Here is a 26,408-nt window from a genome sequence, read left to right as displayed (position 1 = left end):
GTGAAGTAGAGAGGGCAGGGCAGGGCATGCATAGAGTGAGGAGGGATCTGCAAACTCATTGATGTTGCTGGAAGGTACAAAGTAGGACTGGCTAAAGAGGTTGGTATAAGCCAGGTCAGATGATTCTGTAGATTGTCTTTGGAGTGTGGGCTAAGGGCCAGTGGTTCTTGATCCTGGATGTGTGTCAGAATCCCTTAGGGTGCTTGTGAGGAACAGATTCTTAGGTACCACATCAGATTAATTACATCCAACTCTTCATGGGCAGGGATGAGAAATCGGCATTTAAACATGTCTGCAGAGTGAACCTCTTGCAGCCACGTTGGTGTTTGAGAATGTCTGGCCATTGGGAGATACTGAAGTGTGTCAAGCCAGGGAATGACATGCACATTCTAGGTCTATTGCTTTGGTAGGTCTTTGGAAGGTTGGGGTGAGAGAGAGGCTTTGGGGCTAGGGAGGGGAAAAGAGACTCAGGCCATATTTAGGAGATTAAATCAATAGTGCTCAGTGGTGATTTGGCTGTGAGAGCAGTGTGAGAAGTCAAGGGTAACTTCTGGGTGGCTGACGGTGTCTTCACCTAGGACAGAGTTACTGGAGGGGCAGGTGAGTCCGCTTGGGAAACAGTGAGATGTAGGTGCTCGGAGGGGAGCCAAGTCAGAGCTGTGAGGGAGGGCTAGCCTTTACTTACCTGGAACTTGGAAGACAGAGATGGGAGCCATCAGCATGAAGGCAGTGAGTGAAATTCTGAGCAAGTGAGACTGTAAAGGAAGAGCATTGAATGCTAAGGACCAAAAGTCAGATCCCCGTCTTTGAAGGGACAGGAAAATGAAGGGAAAGTCCCGAAGAAGACAGCAGAATGTCAGAGAGGCATATGGACACCTAGCAAGCCCATTGGGTGGAGGCAGACATCAAACTGCTGGAGAAGGAGCCGGTCATGCCATTCATGGTTTTTGGAAAGAAAATGAGGCCAGGGAAAGTGAGTCAGCGTCATGGGGCAGTGTCTCCAGTTGTTGCCTATTTTGGGAAAGTGAGATGCCTTATTAAACAAAATACAGCCAAACTCATGGTCACAGTCCCAGCCTGAAGCTCAAGAGGATCAGAGCCTTCGGAGCAGAGGGCCCTGTGAAGCTGTGAGCCGCACACAGGCAGTCCGGCCTCCTCGTGCTCTCCTTGTCCTCTCTCCTTTATCGATCCATTTTGGAATGAGGCGGCCTCTGAGCTGGAGGAGGCAGACAGCGCGATTGCAGGAACTTCGGCTCTGCTGAATGCTCTCAAATCAAATTGTGCCTCTCTGAAGGACGGACATTCAACTTATCAACATGAAAGACAATTGTGGAAGGAAGGAAACATTTACGGAATTATTCTCTGTGCCAAGCACTTTACATACATTATCTCATTTTATCCTCATCATGATCCTGAGAGGTAGGAATTATTATTGCCCCCTCTCTTCAGAGAAGAGGAAACTGAGGCTTATGAAAGCTGCGGCACTTGCTTGAGATTATGTAACAGCTCATATTTATCAAGCACTTACTGTATGTGGACATTAATCTAAGCACATGCCATGCGTTTTCCAATTTAACCCTCACAACACCGTACGAGTTAGGTATTATTATTATTATTATTGCTGTTTTACAGGTGAGGAAACAGGCACAGAGGCATTACATAACTTGCCTAAGGTAACACAGATAGGGTGCCGTGAAGCAAGATGTAAATGCAGGCAGGCTGGCGCCAAGCCCATGTTCTTATAGCCACTTTACAGTACACTTGACCATCTCACATGGATGATAAATGACTTCAAAGCATACTCTTTCTGTGTCAGCATGCTTGCTCCTCAGGACTCAGGCTGCTTCTCATTGCATTTATAGTGTAGTTTCATTGATTGATTGAGACAGGATCTCACTCTGTCACCCAGGCTAGAGTGCAGTGGTGTGATTAGAGCTTACTGCAGCCTGGGCTCAATTGATCCTCTAGCCTCAGCCACCTGAGTAGCTGAGACTACAGGTGCACGCCACCACACCCAGCTAATTAAGAAAAAAAATTTTTTTTGTAGAGACGGTGCCTTGCTATATTACCCAGGCTGGTCTCCAACTCCTGGCTGCAAGTGCTCTTCCTGCCTCAGCCTCCCAAAGTGCTGGGATTACAGACATGAGCTGTTGCTGAATTGACAGTGGAGTTTTATAAAATCATTCAGCCAGATGTGTGGAGGTCATGATTTGAAACTGATAGGAGATAACGGGAAAGCACCTGTTTCACTAATTCTCACAATCCTCCCAGGGATGGCTGTGAACTTGGATTAGAGAAACAAGATGATCTACAAAGAAGCTCTGGGGAAGGGCTGGATGATTGCAGTTCACCATGGTGATCATGGTGGGAACTGAGGAGAACCAGGCCTCAGCACAGTAGATTTTGGCTTAGCTGTGACTAGCTGTATGACCATGGGTCAGTTCCTTCCCCATGCTGAGCCTCAGTTTCCTTGTCTGTAAAATGCAGTGATCGCTAATGTTTCTTTCAGCTTCAAGGTCCTGTGAGTTTTAAAAAATTATAGGCATTTTCAAATGCATGCAGAGGTAGAAAGTATCACATAATAAACCCTCATATACTCATAGGGCACTTTCATCAATTATCAGTATATGGCCAATCTTATTTCATTTACACCCATCCACTCTCCCCTTCTCCAGTGAATTATTTTAAAGCAAATCCCAGACATCTCGTCTCATCAGTATATATTTCTAAAAGATGGCTTTAAAAATTAATCATGATGACATTATCACACTAAAAATTAATAGCACTTCCTCAGTATGTCAGTGAATATGGGACTCAGCTATTTTAAAATTCTGTTTGATAATATGGCAAAAGCTAAATTGAGGCTTCTAGTATTAATCGTAGCATTTTCAAAACTTGTGGCCAGGGAACAGACTTGGAGAGAATTATAATGTTGGGTACCAAGGTAAAAAATGTATATATGTATTATATTTATATCTCCAAAGATTATGTTCAATATATTATATATATTATATGTAAATTATATATAATGTATATTATATGTAATATATAATAAATAATTATATTATAAATTATATATTACATAATATATAATAATACATATAATAATTATATATTATATAATATATAATATATATTTTATATTATTGGTATATACAAATTATATATAATATATAATTATATGTTATATATGTTCTTTATATATATTTATATATGTAACTAAAGAACATTATATATACATGTAATTAAAGGACATAGTCTTTTTTTTGGTAATTTTTTTTTTTTTTGAGACAGAGTTTTGGTGTGTGATCTCATCTCACTGCAACCTACCCCTCCCGGGTTCTAGTAATTCTCCTGCCTCAGCCTCCTGAGTAAGCTGGGACTGCAGGCGTGGGCTACCATGCCTGGCTAAGTTTGCTATTTTTAGTAGAGATGGGGTTTCACCATGTTGGCCAGGCTGGTCATGAACTCCTCACCTCAGGTGATCCTCCCGCCTTGGCCTCCCAAAGTGCTGTGATTACAGGCATAAGCCACCACGCCCAGCCAAGGACATAATCTTTTATGCTAATAGTAGCTACATTTAGGGAGATTCTGCTTGTGATTTGCTCTGCACTGTCCCGGGTGTTGTAAGTGTATGCAGTCTTTTAATCTGTTTTATAAACGAGATCGCAGTGCCAAGTACGTGGCCTAATGTCAGAAAGCTTGTGACCAGTGATGGGTACTGGGCTTAAAGAAAAAGTGAATGGAAAAATCTATGTTCGAGTCATCAAGTTAAAAATAAATTAGGATTAAATGGTGTAACCCTGTAACAGAAATAGTTTAAGACTCCTGAGATGGAGAACTAAAGTGCATTTCCTCAAAAATAATATAATTTTTCATCTTGTAAAGAGTCTGCAACCCTATCCTCAAAAGTAAACCAAATACTATTCCCCACATGCGCTGCATGAAGCCTTTATACTGGCTGTTCCATCTGCCCAAATGCTCTTCATTCTGTCTCGCTCAATTCACAGGTCTTCTCCCAGCCTCTCAGCCCAAAACTACCTCTTGTGCCCCGAGCCTTCAGAATTTGTTGCCTGCACTGTTCATCTGTCAACCTCACCCTGTCTTGTGGCATCCCCTGTATTGCTGTCTTGAACTCCTATTTAAATTCCTGGATGTTTGTCTTGTTTCCTTAATGCTGTGGCTCCTTGCCCAGTGCCTGCCAATCATGGTCGTGATGGATTCATCCATTTGTCAAGCCTTCATTAAGTGCACCAAGCTCAGAGCTCAGGGATTGGCAGTCAGAATTAACCAAGGCTTGGTGCCAGAGGCATTGCAGCTAGTGAGATTTCAGGCACTCCCCAGGACGAGAGGTAGTTTCCAAGTTTATAAACTGACTGCTGTATTGTCATGTACTCAGGTTGCTTTAAAATAAGTCTTTCTTCCTCCAAAGATTTTTTAAAAGCAGGCATAAGGAATAGCTAATTGAAGAACACTTAGAGGTTCCTGCTTATGGACCTTAATTGTGGCAATTTACTCTGCCTGAGTTATCGTGAAATCACTGGAGGCCCCTTAGCAGGAAGTAAAACTCAAGGGAGGCTATTAACAATTTAACATTCTCTAAGCACCAAGGAATGAAAATTTCACTTATTGAAGAGCAGAGAGAGGCTGCCCAGCTAATGCATTGGCCTGGAAATTTAGAAAGTTTCAGCCCTACCCAGTATGAAAGGAAAGTGTACAGCAGAGTAGTGTAGGCACCTGAATAGCAGCTGGATTTCTCTCAAATGTGTGACAAATAAAATGAAATTGGTATAAGGACTTTGGCGGAGTCTTGCCAAGTCTTTTCTGGAATGGCAGCTCAGATTAGTGCCGGCTGTTTCTGATGGTCACTGCAACTGTCTCCTGTTAGTGCTGACTTGGCTACATCCCAAGGGGGAGGAGTATTTGTTTTTGGTGCTGGGCTGGGGAGGTGGATATGGAAGGGTCGCTTTAATGGGGTGAGTGCATTGTCCTTTTTGAATAGATTATTAATAGAGCCTTGGATGATGAGAGAGGCAAGGGAGAAGGGAGCAGATGGAGCCAAGGCTGGAGAAACTGGGAGCTGGAGGAGTGGTGGATGGGCTGAGAGCAGCTGTCGGGAGACAGCCAGAAGCAGGGGCTTCAGCCCTGTGCCACGGGACAGAGCATGGGTTTGCAGGCAGGTGGACCAGATTTGTGGAGCAATCCCCCAGCGTCCTGCCTCCTGACTCCTCGCCTGACTTGGCTGCCTGTGAGAAGCTAGTTTTGTTTTGCTTAGGACTGTCAGGTGGTAAGCTGCCACGCTTTTCAGAGAATCTGAACAATATGTCTTTATAGAGACCTCCTAGATCACTGATGGGGGCAGGCATAAGTGGGTGCTTGGCAGGATCCCCTGGAGAGCTTTCTCTAGGCTGCCATGTCCAAGCCCTACCTTGGACCAACTAGTTTTGGGTCCTCAGGAAGAAGTCCTGGAGCACAGACCTCAGACAGGCTGTTCAGGTGGTTTTGTGGCACACTTCTGGTTAGAACCACTGCCCTAGCTCAGGACTCCTTAGACCAGGTTCTGGAAAGTAAACTCCCTTAGAACAGGGAGTTTACTGCCTGTCCAGCAGCCTGTTCCATCTTTGGTTTTGATACTGTGCCTTCCACAGGATACGCCAAATCTCTCATTTTTGTGGGTCCTTCAGATATTGAAGGCAGCCTCCAGGGTTATGCTCTAGCCTAAATATCCATGATGTTTCTTGATTAATAGTTATTAAACCAACCTATGAAGGAGTCCAAGTTGAGGATGAGGTAAAAGAGAGGAGAACAGAAAGATAAACATTAAAAAAACCCTTAGTGTCAGGATAGAGCAGGATGTGGCACAATAAAAGTACTTAAAAGTAGATTGATACTATCTTATTTTTTCCTGATTACAAAAAGGGTACTTGTTCCCTATGAAAACAGTGAAAACCCATAAAAGAAAATTAAACCCTTAGTAATCCCACCTACCAGATATAACCGCTGTTAGTATTTTTGTGGGTGTCTTTCTCATTAAACTCATATTACTCATTAAATTTACAGCTTTGTAAACTTCCTTTTCTCTAACAATAGCAAGATATTTTTGGACTTTATTAATATTAATCGATGTTATCATTATTATTTTTTTTGAGACAGGGTCTTGCTTTGTCACTGCAACTGCCTCCTGTTAGTGCTGACTTGGCCACTTCCTAGGAGGTAGGAACAGTTACACACAATCACAGCTCACTGCAGCCTTGACCTCCTAGGCTCAAGTGATCCTCCTGCCTCAGCCTCCTCAGTCAATGGGGCTGTAGGCTCATGCCACCATGCCCTGCTAGTTTAAATTTTTTTTTGCAGAGATGATGTCTCCCTATGTTGTCCAGGCTGGTCTCAAACTTCCGGGCTCATCCAAGTGATGCCTCCCAAAGTGCTGGATTACAGGTATGCCGGTGTCAGCCACTGCACCCGGCCCATGCCGTCATTATTAAAAGCTGCCAACTCTTAGTCCCTGATTGTTGGACATTGAGGCTCAATGGTGGACATTCTTCAGGAACTCTGAATTCTTCTTCTTCTTCTTTTTTTTGAGGTGGAGTCTGACTCTGTTGCCCAGGCTGGAGTACAGAGGTGCAATCTCGGCTCACTGCAACCTCCACCTCCCAGTTTCAAGTGATTCTCCTGCCTCAGCTTGACTAGCTAGGATTACAGGCATGCACCACCATGTTTGGCTAATTTTTGTATTTTTAATAGAGACAAGGTTTCGCCATGTTGGCCAGGCTGGTCTTGACACCTCAAGTGATCCACCTGCCTAGGCCTCCCAAAGTGCTGGTATTACAGGCGTGAGCCACCGTGCCCAGCTGTGAATTCTTTTTAACCAAGAAGGACCAGATTAAACTTAGTCGCTTGCCATAGTCTGACATCCCTATGGGGCCTGACCCTGGCCCAGGCCTGCCTGCCCTGCTGGCGGCCAGGTCAGATGGGTCTCAGCAACTTTTGTGTATGTTGGTTTGGACCTTGATCTGTAGCCATCTAAGAACTGCTCAGCTCCTTCCTGGACCTGAGACAAAACTTCTTCAGCTTGAAGTCCCATAACTATTCTTCTCCACTGAGCATCACCAGCTGATGTGGGCAAGGAGGTTCCCTGTGGGGACCAGCTCTTCAGATCTACCCAGCACTGGAGCAGTTAAAATTCATGAAGTACTTCTGAGCTTTTGTGTTTGGTGGAGGGAGTGCTGAACTTGTCCTATGATCTTGGGAAAGGGACCAACTCTGAGTCTCCATTTTTCCCTCTGTAAAATGGAGATAATAGCTCCTCTCTAGCCTGCCTCACACAGTCAGAAAGATCAAACGAGATGATGTGAGTAAAGTGCTTTGTAAACTACAGTGCAACAGGCAAACCCATGCTATACTTGATAATGGACCTCCTGATAGAGCCCAACAGAAAGTGCTGACTCCAGCCTCAATTGTTCTCCCAGACAGAGTGGACTCATTGGCTGCATGAGCTTTGGGGTGAAGTCTCTCCTGACTCCAGACAAGGTGGGTCCTAGGGCTGCTCTGTCAGGATCATCCCACCTGGGCCAGGGCTGGTACAGGCAGGGTTTCTCTCTGTGACATGGTACCCCACTGAGACAGGGGCCTGCTGGGGTTGTCTGCATAGAAGTACTATGTTTGTTACCTGCCCAGCTGAGGGTTTTGGTCCCCTTCTTGGTTTGTCTTGCCAGAGAGCCATTGTTAGACAGCCCGAGTCTTCCCAGGAGGCGCTGAGTCTGGCGTCTGCTGTTGAAGACACTGGCAGATCCCTTGGGGCCCAGAGCACTCCTGGACCAGCCCCAGAAGAGGAGGGCCAGGTGCTCCCATGGTCTGTTCCAGGGGTCCTCTTCTTATGTCTACCAGGCCTGATATTTCTGGGCCTGACAGGTGCTCAGGGATGGGGTGAGCAGCACCATCCTCTGTGGAGCTTTCCTTCAGGCTGCAGGAGGACTCTGGGACCTGAGAATCCTCCCTCTGGGTCACTTGTCCCTTATCAATTTTTACTCTGTACTACACCCCCCCAAACTGGAAGGTGGAGGGACTTCCTTTTGTACATCTCTGGAAATGTCCTGGTGGCCTGTGGTATGGCCTGCCACGTAGCTCTGTGTCCTGGGGTAGATGGCTGAAGACCCTTTGTCCTGCACGTGGGTCCTAAAGAGCTTCTCTTGACTGCAGCCTTGGCTTCGTTCTCCTGGGAAGAGATGTTCCCCGTGGAGACTGCTCAGGAGCCACAGGATGCAGACTTTTTGGCCTCTCCATCCCTCTTTCACTCCCTCACTTCTGTCAACAAATATGGCTCCTACTGTATACCAGGCATAGTGTGGGGCACATGAGAGAGCCTATGCACAACTTAGTGGGGGAGACAGGCAAGAAGATGGTTGTCCTCCAGGGATAAGAGGCTATGGGAATGCGGCAGAGGGGAGAGCCAGTTCTGCCCCGAACATCACAGAAGGCTTCCTGGAGGTGCAGGCATGGCAGCTCAGGAGCAGGAAGCCTGGAGAGTCTATCTCTCCTGTAGGAGGGCGTCCAGTGGAGGGGGATCGGTGGCTGCCTGACCTATGTCTCTGCCTCCTGTGTCTGAGCATGCCATTCCTTTTCTTGTGACAGGAGATCAGTGGTTGGTACTACCTCCTAGGGGAGCACCTGGGCCGGACCAAGCACCTGAAGGTGGCCACGCGGCGACTGCAGCTGCTGAGAGGTGCCTGCACACCCACCTCAGCCTCCCTTCCTAAGACCTGCCCCTCCCTCCCTTCTTGCACAGTGGCATCAGTCCTGGTATTTGGTGACCCCTGCCACCCAGGCTGCTAGGTGCAGGGACTTCTCAGGAGCACCCACTAGAGTGCAGGCTGCAGGCAGCCTCTTGCCCATGCCTCCTCTGTTTCCTTGGAGAGTCTACGGCCTGACCCCACGTGGTTTAGCTCCCTCGCTTATGGGGTACTCTATGCTTCCCCAATGGCTCCTTCCCAGCATCGTGTCTCAGGGATCCCCCAGGCTGCCTTGCTCACCTTGGGGTACCCACCTCTACAGACAGGGCGTTTAGGCCCTGCTATGGTCTCCAAGGCTCAGAACATGGATTTCATGGCCCTTTTCATGTTCTGCCTGTCCCACATGCAGCCCTGGCCCCTGAGTTCCTGTCTGGATTGAGCCTCAGGTGTCCTCATATCCTGAGGCCAGGAGTGGCCCTGGGCAGCCCCATGAGCCTGTTGCCCAGCACTGTCCTCTGGGTGGTCCAAGGAGGGGAGCCTTCTTGTGCCACCAGTAGCTTTCTGATTCTGCTCTGTTGCCTTCCAGACCCACTGCTGAGAATGCCAGGAGCTGGGGACACTGAGAATGGGGAGAAACTAAAGGTAGGTGGGGACAAGCTAGGGCATTGCTCCAGGAGCTGCATCTGCTCCTTGTCAGCCCCTGGGCCCAGGAAACTCCTAAAGGGACAGCATTCGGTGCTTGAAACTCAGCCAGTCATGCACTCAGCAGGAATGATTTCTTGACTTTCCTGAGGTGTATTATAGGAAATAAATGCTCTTCTCAGGGTGTCCATGATCATGGCAGGGGTGGAGAAAGAGCCAGGCATCCGCTTCTGAAAATGCGAACATCTGGATCTTACTAACTTTTGGCCTCTGCAAACTGAGTCCTCCCCTTCCTACAGGCCGTCTCAGCCTCCTGCTTCCCCTGCGACTGAGGCCGAATCACCCTCTCAGGTTAGGTCTGCTTGATGTCAGGGGGAAGCTGTGATTTTTGAGCCTGAGACCAATGGGTTCTCCACTGGGGCTTCAAGTTGGAAAGGAGCCTTTTTCACATAGGGGAGTGGGGAGAATTCTCCAAAATTCATTCCATCTCTGCAGGGCATGGCAGGGGATCTATGGTTTTCTTTAACAATTAAGAGAGGGAATTACTTGGCTGGGCACGGTGGCTCACGCCTGTGATGCCAGCACTTTGGGAGGCCGAGGCGGGTGGATCACCTGAGGTCAGGAGTTCAAGACCAGCCTGGGCAACATGGTGAAACCCCGTCTGTACTAAAAATACAAAAAAATTAGCCAGGCGTGGTGGTGGATGCCTGTAGTCCCAGCTGCTCAGGAGGCTAAGGCAGGAGAATCACTTGAACCTGGGCGGCAGAGGTTGCAGGGAGCCAAGATCATGCCACTGCACTCCAGCCTGGGCAACAGAGCTAAACTCTGTGTCAATTAAAAAAAAAAAAGAGAGAGAGAGGGAAAAACAAACTCCCAGCAATTCATTAGCCCCTGTGTACCAGGTACTGATACCTAATCTTTACTGCCCCTTCTGAGGCAGCTGTCACTTCTGAATCTCACAGATGAGAGAGACACATGCGGTTCAGAGCGTTAGGGCTTCTCCACAGCCACATAGCTGGCAGGTGGTGAAGGCAGGTTCTGAGTGAGGGCCAGCCGCCTTTTTAGGGTGCTGTGGTACACTGTCTCCTGTGCGTGGCCTAGCTGGGAATATACGACTGTTGCTGTAGTTCCTAACAGTATGTTACATATTATACAATATCGGTGTATTACAAACTACCAAACATTTTCACTTTCACTGATTCAAGTCATTCACTCATTCATCATTCATTAAATATTTCCACCTACGTGGGCTGGGCCACGTGCTGGGTGCTGTGATACAGCCGTGGACCTGTCCAAGGCCTGGCCCATTGAGCAGTCTAGAGCTGTGCTGGCCAGTGTGATGACCACCTGCCACCTGTGCCTGTTGGACACTTGTAATGTGGCTAGTGTGACTGGGGAACTGAGTGTCAACTTCAGTTTTAAGTAATTTCAGTTTATCTGGCCCATGTGTCTAGTTGCGACTGAGTTAGTCAGAGAAACTTGCCAGGAATAACTTGTCAGGTTTGTTTTCTGTGGATTCATTAGGAGTTGAAAAGCTTTCCTCTGGCTTCTGTGGGGAACTGCAAAGATCTTTTCCCCTCTCTCTGTACTTGCCAAGCACAGAGAGGGTGGTGACCAGGGGGCCTCCCCAGGGATTCGTGGAAATTACATGGGCATCAACACCATAGGTTTGCTTCCTCCAACACTGTAGGTTTCTTGGTGGCGTGGAAAGTCCTGCTGCATGCTGGATTCTGCACATAGGCCTCAAGCCCCTGGGGGCCTTGTTCTGTGGTACACTGGATTTTCCTGAGCTTGCATACTCAGAGATGTCTGTGGGACTCAGCAAAGAGGGTGTGCTTTTCAGAGGCTTGGTTGGGGCTGGGGGAAAGCCCCTGGAGGCCATCTCTTCAGCTCCTGCACTGTGCAGTTGGGGAGATGGAGACCCAGAAACCGAGGTGACCTGCCCACAGTCACACAGCAACCAAAGCTGGGCTGGACCAAGGAGGCCTCTGTCATCAAGGGCTTGAGTGGGTGGCTGGGCTTCCCCAGGCCCTCTGAGATGGGCAAAAGTGGTTGGGCTCACCATGTGCCGCTCTGCAGGATGCTATCCTGGGACTGCCAGACAGGAAATAGGACCTGGGTTTTGGTCCTAGCCCCACACTGCCCTGCTGTTTGACCATAAACTCTCCAGGCCTGTTTCTTCGTCTGTAAGATGAGGAGGCTGTATTGTCCGTTGACCTGGAAATTTTTTCCACGTTTGACTTTATGGTCTGTGTATCGCCAGATCCTGACAACAACCCACTTCCATGTACAAATGACAAATAAATTGACTTTTTTTTTTTTTTTTTTTTTTTTTTTTTTTTTTTTTTTTTTTTTTTTTTTTTTTTTTTTCTGAGACAGAGTCTTGCTCTGCTGCTCAGGCTGGAGTGCAGGGGTGTGATTGTGGTTCACTGCAACCTCTGCCTCCTGTGTTCAAGTGATTCTCCTGCCTTAGCCTCCCGAGTAGCTGGGACTACAGGCACCCGCCACCACGCCCAGCTAATTTTTGTATTTTTTTCAGTAGAGACAGGGCTTTACCATATTGACCAGGCTGGTCTTGAACTTCTGACTCTAAGTGATCCACCTGCCTCGGCCTCCCAAAGTGTTGGGATTACAGGCGTGAGCCACTGTGCCTGGCCGAAACTGACTTTTAAGTAGTTTCCAAGTGTCAGGCAGGTCTTCAAACTCCAAATGTTTTATGTCCCCTGTCTTGAGATGGATGTCTGTGAGTGCAACCCTTCACAAGGTGTCCTTGGATTCTTTAGGCTGGGGTAGTCTCCTGGATTTCTAGCGGGGACCCTGGACTTGCAGGAAGAGGAGGCGTTGTTATAGAGCAGCTGCGTTTTCTGCCTGGGTTCTCCTCCAGTGAGGGGTGTTTGTAAGAACATTGGAATCACAAAGTGGCCCATGGCGGAGAATGCAGCCAGAACAAAGGCGCCCTCTCCCCGCCGGGCCCGGGGAATACTAACTAGTTGACAGGAATTTTAATATAAAACTCTCCCTCTTCCTTGTCATTCTGAGGTTTCAGGAAGCCTTCGGGCTTATCGTGCAGAGGCACACAGTACAGACAGGGCTTGGGGAGGTGAGAGGTGATTTCCTGCCATTCTTCTGTGGGGCGGGCTTCCCAGGGTGCTCATGCCAGGCTGACGGGTGCAGTGCGGGCTCCCGCTGCTGGGGGAGAGTTGGGTTTTCATGGGGCAGCAGCTGAGGCAGGACCCGCAGCCATGAACCGCTTCAATGGGCTCTGCAAGGTGTGCTCGGAGCGCCGCTACCGCCAGGTGGGTGCTTGGCCCCTTGTAGGGAGGCTGTGGGGTGTTTGGGATGGGGGTGGAGGGACCACCTGAGCAGGACCTTGCTCCCGACAAGGTCGCCTGTGCCCCCTCCTGCTCCCTGCAGGCTCACTTTGATATCGGGAGGAGGATTTAGAGCCAGGACCTGGACCCAAGGCCTCTTTAGGGCCCATGTCTGTGTGGAGTCCGAACCACTGGCTGGGTGGTGTTTTTGATGAGATAATCCAGCTGGCTTTCTGTTCTTTTTATTTGGGGAGGGCCTGTGGGTGTGAGATTGAAAATGCCGTGGTTGCTGAGCAGTTGGGAGGGGAGTTTGTATTTTTGCTAACTTTTCCTACTTCTGACGGGACAGCAGTGCCCATTCTGCCCTCTGTGCGTGTGTGTTGGCCTGTGCTCGTAGGCGGGATGGCGTGTTTTTGTGTATGTGTACATGCGTATGAATTTCCTGCCCACTCCCGCTGATGCCTCACTGTGGCTCAGCATTCCTTTGACTTTGGAATCTAACTTTACAGCGAGGGTTTGGCCTCTCAGCCTCTAGTCTTGGAAGGGGGCAGAGTGGGCCATGAGGATCCCATTGGCCCCCACTGAGCCTCTTCTGGAACTGTGTTGGGGCATTTTTTCTCATAAAATAGGAGTGGGGTCAAGGATGGTGAAGGCAAGTGATATCTGATCTGGAAGGGAGTTCTGAAATTGTTCTGATTTTAAAAATCACACAGAGAAGCCCCACTATTTGTTTTAATGACCAGACTGGACTGTGGGTGCTGACTCCTCTGACAGGCAGTGGTTAGGTCCCAGGGAGATCCCCAGAAGGGCCACCTGCACCCCCCCAACCTGCCTGCTAGGGGACCCAGTGTTCTCTCCGCAGTCCTCCCCAGCTCTTAGGTTCTGCCCTGAAGGCTCCACTCTGTATTCCCTGCCCTCCTGGAGCTGGGAAAAGCAGCCCCTGTAATACCAGCATCTGGATGGCAGAGTGGTGAGACAGAGAGAGGACTAGATGGGACATCTAGAAGTCCTTGGTCACCCTGGGGCTATGGGCTAGAAGATGGGGCATGCGGGCAGTCAGAGTGGGGCCAGGAGCAATGGTGGGCTGGACCTGGGGCTCAGGGACTCAGAGTTCAAGATGGTTGCTATGCTGGAAACCAGTGCAGAATTGAGAGCAGCAAGCTTTTTATCAGGTCTGAGCTCAAATCTTGCTCTGCTCCTCTTTAGCGGTGGCTTTTGAGCAAGTCACTGTCCATCTCTGAGCCTCTATGTCCTAGTCAGGAAAACAGGGATTATGAAATCCAGAGATGGCGCCACAGGAGTGAATAGGATGATGGGTGTGAAGCCTGGCTCAGTGTCTGCTGTGCACAGCCAGGAGGTGTTTGATACATGGCGGCATTTGGGGATTAAAGCGTAGGCAGGGCAGAGGAGCAGAAACTAGGCAGGAGAGCAGAAACGAGGGGCTGGCATGGGTGAGACCTGGGAGCAGTGGCTGTTTCTGTCCTGGACAGGAAAGAGCAAGAACCACCCGCAGGAAGGACAGGCTGTCAGGAGCTGCCAAGGAGTCAGGGCAGGCTGCCCCCTTCACCTTCTGGTCACAGCAGGGCTGAGAGCGGGGAGGGTGGAGGGAGGGGGTGGCGCTTACTTCGGGTCTTATCTCCTTGTCTGTAAAATGAGCGTACTCATTCCCCTCGGGGCTGCAGGAATGGTCAGGTTCTTTGGACACTGCCCTCTTGCTGTGGTCAGTGATCATGGTGGACAGAACGTAATTCTGCTTCCTCCGAGCTAGGAGGTGAGCTTGCCTCCTGGCACTTTCTCCACTTCCCCTCCTTCACACCCCCAGCTGGCTTGGATGGTGATCTAGGCTGGCGCTTCTTAGACTGGTGCCCAGGAGGGTGAGGGGCCCCTGCCCACAGTCCTGCTTAGATGCAGGGTCTGAGTGGGAGGAGGAGGCTATTTTTCTGCAGCATGCTGCTCCCTAGACCCCACTCTCCAGCTGCTTCCCCAGAACTGGCTGTCCAGAGCCCAGCATGCTGGGATGGGTCTTCTATGCAGGGGGCTTTGGCCCTGGGTGGGGTAGGGGTGGGGAAGTGCTAGATAGGCTTTGGGACCCTGGCTTCTGCTTAGGTTAAGGGTTGGCTTATGAGGCCCCCAAAAACTCCCCGCTGGTTTCATGGAGGGGCCAGGCTCCTGGTGTCTTCCCCGGCCTCGGGCAGGCGCGGGAACTAGTGGTTGCTCCTTTCTCCCAGCTTTCCACACGCGTACCCGCGTTTGTTTTTCTTTCTTTCTTTCCATTTTTTTCTCTTCCTGTCTTAGCTGCGTGTTTTCCCAGAATTCTTATGGGAACGGGGTATTTTCCTGCCTCCTCCCCCTTCCCCTTGTCTGTCAGATTTCCTGTTTTACAAACTTGCTTTGAATCCAGGCCCAGGGCTGGTGGGAAGCAGAGCCTCAGAGGTCCCTGCAGCTTCCAAGGCCTGTGGTCACCCTGGGCCCCCTCCGTTTGCCTTCCTCATGCCTGGCCCTGGGATGGTTGGCAGGTGAATGGGTGCAGGTGCCCAGTCTTGCGGAGACAACTCTTAAAGGAAGGAGACAGAGTCTTCTGACAAGGCTGGCGCCCTTGACCTTTTCCAGGCTTGCTGAGCTGGCCTCTTTCTCAACTTGCCTGGGACACCCTTCCCTGTGCCTCACCAGGGCCCACTCCAAGTCCCACTTTTTCTAGGGGGTCTCTTGGAACCCCTCGAATCCCTTTTCTGATTTGTGCTGCCTTAGCAGCTGGAATGAGCTGGCAGACCATCCTGTATCCTCCCATGGAGGGACACTGCCAGGCTGCCCTCCCTAGATGAGCTTCTGGTGAGTTCCTACCTTGTGCCAAGCATGGCGTCCACTGTTGGAGCACAAAGGACTGAGAATGGCCCAGTCTTCCTGCTTTGCTCTAGTGCCCGCTGTGCCCTGCTTTGCTCTGGAGAAGTTTGTATACCATCGTGCTCCTCTGGGAGCCAGAGACCAAGGCTGCATGCCTCTGTACGTCCGCAGAGCCTGGCATGCAGTAGGAGCTCAATAATTGTGTGCTGGTTTGAAAAGAGCATCCAGATGGCAAGGCCTCTCATGGACTTCTGAAAGTAGGAGCTGGGGACCCGTCAAGCACATGGGCCTCAGCAGGCATATGAGTCAGTGGCTAGTTCAGGTTCAGCCAGGAGGCCTATGTGTGACCTTACCTGCCTCTTACCTGGGAGTCCTCACTGGATGCCTTGAGGCCCTGGCCACAGATTGGCCCCCAGAATCCCAGCTCTCTTCTTCTGACTCTTGGCCTGAGATACAGTGAGTGTGTCTGTCCCATTGTTCCCTCCCCTGTTCTCTGGGAGGCCAGTGACCAGGCTGGCCTTGTCTTTGGGCCCTTAGCACAAGGCCAGCCCCAGGCTAATGCTCTGTGAACCTCTGTGAGAAAGGAAGAAGGGAGCCAGGCAAACAGTGGATCAGAGGTGAGGCTGAGTCATGCGGTGCTGGTGGGCCCTTGGGTCAAGGGCTGGGGCTGCTGGGGCTCAGGAGGGCAAGGTTTGCCTTTCTAAGACCTTGTCTATCCCAAGCCCTCCCCACATCAGCCTGGGTTTGCCTGCTGAGCTCTGGGCCTTCCTGCTTGGCCCACCCAGTTCTCAAGCTGTCTGGGCTGAGACAGGGACAGTGAGGCGCTGACCAGCTCCTTTGTGGCTCCAGTTCCCTTGGAGAGGATGGTGGCTCTTGTCAGGGGTGGTCTGTGGGCTTCTCTATCTTGAGGTAGAGGCAGCAGCCTCCAACTTCTGGCAGTGACTGGCAGTGACCTGTGTCCTAGATCACCATCCCGAGGGGGAAGGACGGCTTTGGCTTCACCATCTGCTGCGACTCTCCGGTCCGAGTACAGGCCGTGGATTCCGGTAAGTGAGCGACTAGGTGATGCCAGCCTCACTTGCCCACCACACACATGGGCTTTGCGAACAGACGCTGGAACCAAAAGGGGAGCCCCAGACTGGAGCACAGTGTCCTGGCTTTTCAAAAGGAAAAGAATAATATTTTTAAGTGACCATAGATGAAAGACATTTATGAAAATATGCCCACTTTTTTTGTTGTTTTTATCAAAATGAAAATAGGTTTTTATATTTTGTTTCCCAATCAGTTTGAACAGGAACTAAACCTATATTTTCAGCAATGGCTGCATGGGAAAATGAGAGTCATTTGTGCACTCTGTTTGAAGCTGATATTGTATCCTATCCTGAGCCCGATCAGCACTTAAAAATAGCCAGCCTTCCCTACTTTTCACAAAGGAAGATTTCTCTTCATCACAGAGTGAGCATCTCAAAGACAGAAACCAGGGCTCAGTGGTCAGCATGTTTCCAGTGCTTGCACAGGGGTGGGCATGAAGTTGGTGCACAATGATTGGCAGGGAAGGAATGAATGGAGTGTGGGAACCTGTCCCCAGGGAAGGCTCTCAATGAGATAGGAGGCCCTGGGGAGGGGTAAGGGCCTGGGTGGAAGGGTGGACAACAGAGAGGTGAGCCAGCACTAGGGCAAGGCAGGCAGGAAGGAGGAAAGGCAAAGGGGTGCCTTCTTTCAAGGCTCTTGAGAGGCACCGAGTTCAGTCCCTCATTTCACAGATGAAGAAACTTAGAGAAAAAGGAAGGTCCCTGTCTGAGGTCACCATGGCAGCAAAGGACTCCAGGTCCTTTGAAGGGGTCTTGGGCTTCAGGGGCCCTTGAATGGCTTTTCTTTGTCCCTGCAGGGGGCCCAGCAGAACGGGCAGGGCTGCAGCAGCTGGACACGGTGCTGCAGCTGAACGAGAGGCCTGTGGAGCACTGGAAATGTGTGGAGCTGGCCCACGAGATCCGGTGACAGGGGGCAGCGGGCGGCCTGGGGCCTCGGGCTGACAGCACACCCTCTCCACCCCAGCCCTGGGCACACTGCCTTCCCTGGCCCAGCTCTTGCTGCTCCCTCCTTTGCCCAGCTGCTAGCAGGCAATTCCTTCTGTTCAAGGAGTCTGTTTCTCGGCCTGAGAATGGAAGGTTCAGGCTCAGAGCACTTTTGGATTTCAGAGCAAACATCAGGGAAGATGCTCTCAGACTCTGTGGCTCAGGACTGGGCACCAGGGCATTGCTTTCTGCTTTAGCTAATTATTTCTGCTACCTAAGAGCTAAGTCCATTTGTTATTTAAGGACATGAAGATGTTGCAAATGTTTCAATTGCACAATTAAAATATTATTCTTGAAATTGTTGGAGTCTCCCGAATTTTGGTCCCTTGGGGTAAAACCCCCATGGCCCCATTTTAGGTCTACTTCTGGAATAACTAGATGAGGGCTTGCCCTTAGGTGACCTGCTTGTTTTACTTGCTTATATCTTGCTTATGACAAGCATTATGGATTGAGTATGGAACCCTTTCCTGCTGAACCTGGCCTTGGCCTCAGGGTCCTTCTCAGCCACTGCCAGTCAATAGGAATTGACCTAGGTGACCTATTTGCTGTCTCTTCTTTAAATGGCCTCTTGCATCCCTTCCTGCCCTGACACTAGAGGCTTCTCCCCAGCGTCTGCCTCCTCTTTCCCCACCCGATCCATCATCCTCTCTGCCCTGCGGGCCCCCACTCTGGCTGATACTGGTTTTTCCCAGGCTCAACCTCTCTGTGTGATCCCCCACCTTCCTTCCAGGAGCTGCCACAGTGAGATTATCCTGCTTGTGTGGCGTATGGTCCCCCAGGTCAAGCCGGGACCAGATGGCGGGGTCCTGCGGCGGGCCTCCTGCAAGTCAACACATGACCTCCTTTCACCCCCCAACAAACGGGAGAAGAACTGCACCCATGGGGCCCAGGCACGGCCCGAGCAGCGCCACAGTTGCCACCTGGTATGTGACAGCTCTGATGGGCTGCTGCTTGGCGGCTGGGAGCGCTACACCGAGGTGGCCAAGAGCGGGAGCCAGCATACCCTGCCTGCACTGTCCCGTGCCACTGCCTCCACCGACCCCAACTACATCATCCTGGCCCCGCTGAACCCTGGGAGCCAGGTATGGACAGTTGGTGTGGGGAAGGTGAAGGGCATTGGGTCCCTGTGGGAGGCCGGGAAGACTTGAAGACTCAAAGTTGTGTGATGAGGAGCCCACGAGGGGCCGTGATTTTGGGCAAGGAGATGGGGTATGTGCTACCTCTGGCTTCTGTAAGGCTGTTCGTGGTGGGGAGGACAGATGGGTCTCTGTGGCCTCAGGGCACAGATCCAAGACCAGGGCATGCACAGGCTGGAAGATTTCAACTCGCAGAAGGAAGAACTTTCTACCAGCCTTTGCTTTTTCCCAGTGGAATGGGCTGCCTTGGTTGGTAGTGAGTCCCCATTACAGGAAGTGTGAAGGCAGACACCGCCTGATTGCATGGTGGGATGAAGGAGTGCACTCCCTCAAACAGTCCCCTGAGATATTCTGGGAAAAAGGTGCTCTGTCTCAAATAATGCTGAGACATATCCCATACTCTCTTTCTCATCTAGGAAATTCCCAATGCAAAGTAGCCTATGAGAGGCTCACAGTGTGCCCAGGGCTGGCATCCTGTACTACGGCAAGTGGTGTAACCTGGTTTAACACCGAATTTCCCGGACTTGCCTGATGGGGGCACCCTTTAGGGTGTGGTTGGTACCATCTCACCATTCTAATGTTCCACGGAATGCACTTTGGAACGAGCTGCTATAGAGGAAGTTGGGGACTTGCCAAGGAGTTAGACTTCATGACCCATAAAGCCTCTTTCAACTCTAATATTCTGGGATTTTGTGTTCCCTCCCAGCCTCCTCCCTCAGCTGGTTACCAGAACTGCTGTTTTTCTCTTGTGCCCTGAGGTGCCCCACTTCCTCTCCTGCGGGGCCCCATGTCCAGCAGCCTCCTGGGCTGTCCTGCCCTGCTCCTGGGGCTGAGGTGGTTCTCCTGTCTTTCCCTTGCAGCTGCTCCGGCCTGTGTACCAGGAGGATACCATCCCCGAAGGTGAGTCTACGGCTGCTGCTGTGCTCTCCTAGCTCAGAGAGACAGCAGGGGTCAGCTGAGGCCTGGCCCAGCCTCTGCCTCTGTGTTCTGAGGCCTTTCCAATGGAGTCAAGGTCACTTAGGCTATCGACACAGACTCCCTTTCCACATGGCACCTTTTCTCCCTCATGGAACCAGTGTCTTTCTTTCTTGAAGCCAGAAATGAGAAGGAGAGAGGGGGGTCTTATCAGGGCAATTTAAGAGACAGAGTGTCCAGGACTAAGGCATTCAATTGAGATTCATCCAATTTTACTGAGCAACTGATATATATAGGTGCCAGAGGCAATGTGGTCGGGCTTGCATGGAAGGGAGTCATGGAGCTTGGAGCTGGGCAGTCTCAAGTTGGAGTTCTAGCTATGTGACTTTGGGCAAGTCATGTCCCCTCACTGAGCCTCAGTTTCTTCATTTATAAAATGGGGTCAATAATTCCTACCTCATAGGGTTGTTGGGAGGATTCCATGAGAGACTGATTATGAGTAATTGCCTGCATACTGAGAGGTGCTATACAGAGGGTCACTGTCTTTGAAGTGCACAGACGTCTCTGCTGCTGGATGGATTCTTCTCTTTTGGCTTTTAAATCCTGGCCAGGGATGGAAGCTGAGCTCCAAACCACTTTCTTCTCCCAGGAAGGCTGACATATCAGTCTTGAGGCTGAAGCTGGCTGGGCGACCCTTGAGACCCTTCGAGTGCCTGCCAGAGAGCTTTGACTCAGAAGTCCAGCTGGTGTCTGGACCTCCTTCCTTGACAGTGGCTCTTGCATAGCCACTCGCGGACTTGCTTCCTTGCTGCTCCCCTCTCAGTTCTGTGAAGGTGATGCTTATAGAGCGTAGCTGGGAAAGTGCTTGTGCCTTCTGTGATTTTAAAGGGCTCCCTTCAGGCTCAGGGACCCTGATGGAAGACACCTTCATTCTCTCCGGTCTGGGGCATTTGGGCAGTTGAGCCTGGTCAGTTGGAAATGAATCTGTGTTCCTTTGGGGAATGAGTCTGATAGTAATTCAATGATGATTTTTTTTTAATTTTATTATTTTTCCATAGATTATTGGGATACAGGTGGTATCTGGTTACATGAGTAAGATTTTTAGTGGTAATTTGTGAGATTTTGGTGCATCCATAACCCAAGCAGTATATACTCACCCTATTTGTAGTCTTTTATCCCTCTCCCTCCTCCCACCCTTCTCCGCAAGTCCCCAAAGTCCATTGTATCATTCTTAGGCCTTTGTGTCCTCGTAGCTTAGCTCCCACATATCAGTGAGAGGATACGATGTTTGGTTTTTTCGTTCCTGAGGTATTTCATTTACAAAAAGAGTCTCCAGTCTCATCCAGGTTGCTGCGAATGCTGTTAATTCATTCTTTTTATGTCTGAATAGTATTCCCTCGACGATGAGTTCTTAAAAAGCTTTTGTTGGCACATGAAGTGAGAGTGGATCTGCCGCTGCTGAGTAGGGACTTCATGAGGGTCCAGGCCTGGGCCTGGCTCCTTTCTGTAGGTCCAGTACAGGATCCAGGGCAGATGGCAGATACTCAGTAGAATTTTGGTTGTGTGACTGACTGAAGGAGAATGACTCGGGTTGCCTCTAAGGCTTTGGAATCTGGTCATGGAAGAGGGGTCTGGAGAGGTGTGCTGCCTGCAGGGGGGCCCGTGCGCACAGGCCGGTGTCTGGGGTTGATTCCTTATCGGTTTGAGAGGTACCTCTGTGTCTCCCTGCTGTGTTCCCAGCCTGTATCCATGTTTCAGTCCTCTCTGAGAGTATAATACATAGTAAGTCAGTAAGGACACAGTCATCTAAGCCATGGGGAAAGGGACAAGTAAGGAAGTGATGATGATATTAGTAACCATGGTAGCTCTTTGAATCCATTATATTAAGATCTTGAACTTACTTTACGTATTCATCATAATAACGAATCTTTGCTCTTTATCAGGGATCAAGTCTTTGTAGCTCACAGTTCTGGGGTTCAGAGGAAAGGGTGAAATTCAGGGCGCACAATTTCCCTTAAGCACACTTGGGGTTGTCTAGAGGTTAAGGAAGCCTGTCACCAGGGTGCCAGCTTCTCAGTCCCCCTCCTCTGGCTGGGCTGCCAAGAGATAGCCTTTCAGGAGTGTTGGCCCATCCTGAGTTGAATAGGAGAGAGGGTTAAGCCATCCTGAGTTGAATAGGGTCTGGTGCCCTTCCGGAGCCTGGAGTGCCTGCCCGGCTGTGGTTGGCATGTTCCCCAGGGCTGCTGGTGCCCTTAGCATTGTCCCTGCCCTGTAAAGGTGACCCAGCCTCAGATTCGCCACTGCCAGGGCAGGGTGGCTGCCAGGGCTCGCCTCAGTATCTGGGAGCAAAGCCGTGTAATTACTGTATTTGGTCAGCGAAGCAGGTATTAGAGGAAAAAAGCGTGATGTGGGGGGTTTGGACCAGACATTGGTAGCAGGTGGCAAGTAAATGAGTTTGCCTTCGCAGAGCTTCAGTAACTGGGTTGCAAGCTGGACTGTTCTGAAAAAAACAAAAATAAAAAAACAGTTTTGCAGAGCCCTTCCCACTGGCCACATATTATCCAGGGGTGGGTGGAGATTGGGCAAGAGGGCATGACTACTGCATAGGTTGGATTGATCCTGGCTTGTATAATTTACTGGCCAAATGATCAGTCACCCTACCATTCTAAGCCTCAGTTTCCTTGTCTGCAAAATGGAGCTGAGCCGACTTACGAGTCTGATGCCTTAGGTGAGGCCCTAGGTAAGGATTCTGTGACAGCCCTGGGCTCCTGGGTTAGAGAAGGGAAGAAATCAATTTTTTGAGAAGTCAGAGACTGGGGTCCCAGGACCCAGATTTTGGCATCCACAAATGGTATCCATCTTTAATTTTGGTCTATTTTGCTCCACTCCCTTGCTTGTCAGTCCTGCGTGGTTTTGCCTTTCTGCTCTAGGCTTGGCCATTTTAAATTAGGCTGTCTAGATCCAGGCTGGCTAGGGGGTTTCACTCACAGCACAGTTTGAGCCCCAGCAGCCCTGCCTATCATCTACTAGCCCTATTAAGTGGATTACTTGGAGGCGTAGGGTTTGTGATAATCCCCTGACTACTCACACTGTGGTACAATCCCCCAAGCTTTTTCCTATCTGGTCTCTTGTGTGAGCCTTCCACTCGCCCTGGGGCAAGCAAGGCAGCAATCAGTATCATTTCCACTTCCCAATGGAGAAAACTTTGATTCAGAGGAGGAAGAAAGCTGTTCAGGGTCACACAGACTGTTTGTGACTTGGAAAATCAGTGACCCAACTCGGGTGTCTCATCCAACTCAAATTCAGTGAGGATCTTGAAACTCAAGATGGTGCTTTAAGCAAAGAGTCCAGGGCCTGGCAGTGCACACCCCTCTGGGGCTGATGTGTGGGGCCAGATCAGACAAGGCGCTATGTGACGTCTTCCTTGTGTCTGCTTCTCTGGTGCCCATCCTCAAGGAATTCTCTTGCACTCTAGTGAGAGACCTGTGAGCAAGCAAGTCCGGGGCTAGCACAGCGCTGGGAACCACCAGCTGTGACAGAGCCAGCACGCTCCATCTGCTGACCCAGGCTCCGGAGCAGACTTTCCAGTTTGGCCTCATGCTTTTAAAAAGCAAGAAATCGCTCATATTTGAAAAATGAGAAGATCTGGCCTCACTGAGCCCGCAATCCCACGTGGAACGATCAGTTGGAACAGAGTTGGGCTCATGCTCATTCTACTCCTCTCTACATGACTCACAGAAGAGGCAGGAAGTGGTTTGAGTTATCATGGTTAGAACGCTGCCCCCAGATTTGCCTGTGATCAGTGGTCACTTGTCAGGGGTATGGGGGGAGTCAACTTGTTTTTCTCACCTTGCTCGGTGGGAAGGGGCACGGGGTGGGAGGAGGAAGCAAGTGTGAAACCTTCTGAGCTGAGTTTTCCCTCCGAGGCTGTGGGTGTGTGTTGGTGGGGAGCTTCCCTGAGGTATAGCTGAGGTCAGGCCACCTGTTCCCCCCTCACTGCCAGGGCTGCTAGTGGCAGAGGGAGGACTGCACCCAGGACCCAGACTGGGCACCCAGGTCTGTGAGGACCTGGTAGTTGCCCATGCAGTAGCAGGAATGTCTTAGAAGGGACCCAGGAGTATGTGCAGCCTGACTGCTCTGGAGTTCCCCTCCTACCTGCCTGGTCCAGGAACCCCTGACTTTTTAGCAACTGTGTTTTGTCCCTCTGCCCACTGGACGGGATATTCAGGGTGAGGGTGTGTGTCCATCAGTGTCCCCTTAAAGAGGGACCCCCTGCCATTGCAGCCTCTGCTCTCCTCCCTGGGGGTGGCCTTGTTTCTCTGTTTTTTTCTCTCTCTCCTTATGATTAGAATGATTTGTGAGTTGGTGGCCAGGCCGGAGTACCTCCTGGATGCAGTGGAGCCTGAGATTCCCAGAGTCCTACGGGACACCTGACTTCCAAACTTGCTTTTCCAAGTGGAGAAATCACAATCACGAAAAAAGAATAAGTTAGCAGCTAACTTTTATCACACACTTACTGGGTACCAGGCACTGTTCTAAAAACTTCACTTAGAGTATTTCGTTTAATCCTTACTGTAACCCAGTGAGCTTGGCACTGTTATTACAGTTGAGGAAACCAAGACTCTCAGGGTGAAATAAGTTGCCCAAGCTCACCAAGCTGGTAAGCAGCAGAGCAGGATTTGAGCACGGCCACCTGGCTTCAGAGCTTGTGCGCTTTACTGTGACCTGGGGCAGCAAGTGCTACTCCTTGTTCTAGACTGACTGGAGTGGGCCAGGCTGCTGTAGCTTCCTTGGTTACAGAGGGAGGACTCCAGTACATCCTGGGATGGCCTTTAGTCTCTGCTGCTGCTGCTGCCGCAGGGAGTGGATCTTTGTGGGGCTGGGAGGGAGAAAGCAGGCTGGGCTGGGCTGAGCTTGTGCAGGGAGTGGTGGGAATGGTGTGGGGGTCTGGTGAGGAGAGTGCATGCCCTGCCACACAGATTGGTGACCACTCTGCTCCAACTGATTGTTCCACGTGGGACTGTAGGCTCAGTGAGGCCAGGACTTCTGATTTTTCAAATATGAATGATTTTTTTTTTTTTTGAGATGGTGTTTTGCTCTTGTTGCCCAGGCTGGAAGGCAATGGTGCCATCTCAGCTCACTGCAACCTCTACCTCCCAGGTTCAAGTGATTCTCCTGCCTCAGCCTCCCCAGTAGCTGGGATTATAGGCGTCCACCACCATGCTTAGCTAATTTTTTGTATTTTTTGTAGAGATGGGGTTTCACCATATTGGCCAGGCTAGTCTTGAACTCGTGACCTCAGGTGATCTGCCCGCATTGGCCTCCCAAAGTGCTGGGATTACAGGTGATTTCTTGCTTTTTAAAAATGTGAGGCCAAACTGGAAAGTCTGATCTGGGGCCTGGGTCAGCAGGTGGAGTGCGCTGTCTGCATCATAGCTGGTAGTTCCCAGCGCTGTGCTAGCCCTGGACTTGCTTGCTTACATGCCAATGTCTCTCACTAGAGTGCGAGGGAATTCCTGAGGCCCGAGCCCATGTGAGACCTCCCTGTGTTTCAGCATCGTGCACAGGGCCTGGCATGAAGTAGCTGCTCAGTAAGTGGTTGTTGATGGAATGAGTCCATGTCCCCTGTTTCTACAGAGGGAACACCTTTGCAAGAGGGATGGAAGTGCCTCATCGTCCCCCATCTCTGTTTCACAGAATCAGGGAGTCCCAGTAAAGGGAAGTCCTACACGGGCCTAGGGAAGAAGTCCCGGCTGATGAAGACGGTGCAGACCATGAAGGGCCATGGGAACTACCAAAACTGCCCAGTCATGAGGCCGCACGCCACTCACTCAAGCTATGGCACCTATGTCACCCTGGCCCCCAAAGTCCTGGTGTTCCCCGTCTTTGTTCAGGTGAGCCTATGGCTGGTCCTAAGGGTTCCCTCAGGAAGAAGTGAGAAAGAGGAGGGCCCTTGCCCCAGGACTCAAGGATGATGCCTTATCCCAGGACTGAGGGCCCTGTTTTGGGAAAGATGAGTAGCTTTATATGCATAGAATTCTGGGGGCTTATACTGAGGGAGTGGAGATTTCCAGGGGGATATACAGGAAAAAGTGAGGGCCGGGGAGCCCAGCAAGGAGAGGATCCTCTCCTTCCCCCACCTCACCTCCCCTTTCTCTGGGGACAGGGCAGGTGCACTCCAGCTGCTTGTTGCCATGTCACAGGGCCTGTTTGCCGAGGCTCCCTGGCTCACCCAGTGGCTTTCTATTTGGAAACAACTGAGGGAGAGAGAGCCTTGGGGTCTGTGCCTTATCTTGTCTCCCTGGTCTCTGCAAACATGTTTGGCCCGTATTCACTGGTGGCCTGCGATTCACTATATCGCTCTTATTCTCCAACGTCAAGCAAGGTGCTTGAAGAAAGATCATGAAACAACAGCAAGCTGGGCCTGAAACCCCAGCTACTTGGGAGGCTGAGGTAGAAGGATCATTTGAGGCCAGGAGTTCGAGGTTACAGTGAGCTATGATCATAACACCACACTCCAGCCTCCTCTTCTTCCCGCTTTTCCTCCCCATTTATCTCTCCTCTTTAAAAATAACCTTTATTTATTCCATCGCCCAGATATGACAGTGTGAACATTTCAGCATCTTTTCTGTGTGCATATCCACATTAAAACCAGATCTTATTCTATATTTTATATCGTGTTGCCTTTTTAAAATGAAAATTATAGCATGAACCTTTCCCATACCATTAAATGTTCTGTGTTTCATGGGGGTTACACAC

At 50.4% G+C, this 26,408-nt stretch overlaps 1 protein-coding gene across 6 annotated transcripts in view; it reads left to right on the top strand.

Moving 5' to 3' along the window:
* RGS3 (regulator of G protein signaling 3) overlaps positions 1-26,408 on the top strand; it is a 129,576-nt gene that overhangs the window by 21,118 nt on the left and 82,050 nt on the right. For 2 of the 6 annotated variants that reach the window (XM_017530309.2, XM_017530313.2), the window contains exons 6-13: positions 7,470-7,530; positions 8,632-8,722; positions 9,316-9,371; positions 16,488-16,569; positions 17,412-17,517; positions 18,329-18,680; positions 19,595-19,634; positions 25,347-25,543. In XM_017530309.2, coding sequence (XP_017385798.1) covers positions 7,470-7,530; positions 8,632-8,722; positions 9,316-9,371; positions 16,488-16,569; positions 17,412-17,517; positions 18,329-18,680; positions 19,595-19,634; positions 25,347-25,543 — 985 coding nt within the window. Of the gene's footprint in view, positions 1-7,469; positions 7,531-8,631; positions 8,723-9,315; positions 9,372-12,039; positions 12,668-15,652; positions 16,141-16,487; positions 16,570-17,411; positions 17,518-18,328; positions 18,681-19,594; positions 19,635-25,346; positions 25,544-26,408 lie in introns of those variants that run through there. The other 4 variants (XM_017530311.2, XM_017530318.2, XM_017530312.2 and 1 more) reach the window with 4 other exon arrangements.

Source organism: Cebus imitator, unplaced genomic scaffold (genome assembly GCF_001604975.1).
Source record: "Cebus imitator isolate Cc_AM_T3 unplaced genomic scaffold, Cebus_imitator-1.0 Scaffold64, whole genome shotgun sequence".
Lineage (NCBI taxonomy): Eukaryota > Metazoa > Chordata > Mammalia > Primates > Cebidae > Cebus > Cebus imitator.
Note: the sequence above shows the minus strand (reverse complement) of the source record. Positions and strands in the feature narration are given on the sequence as shown.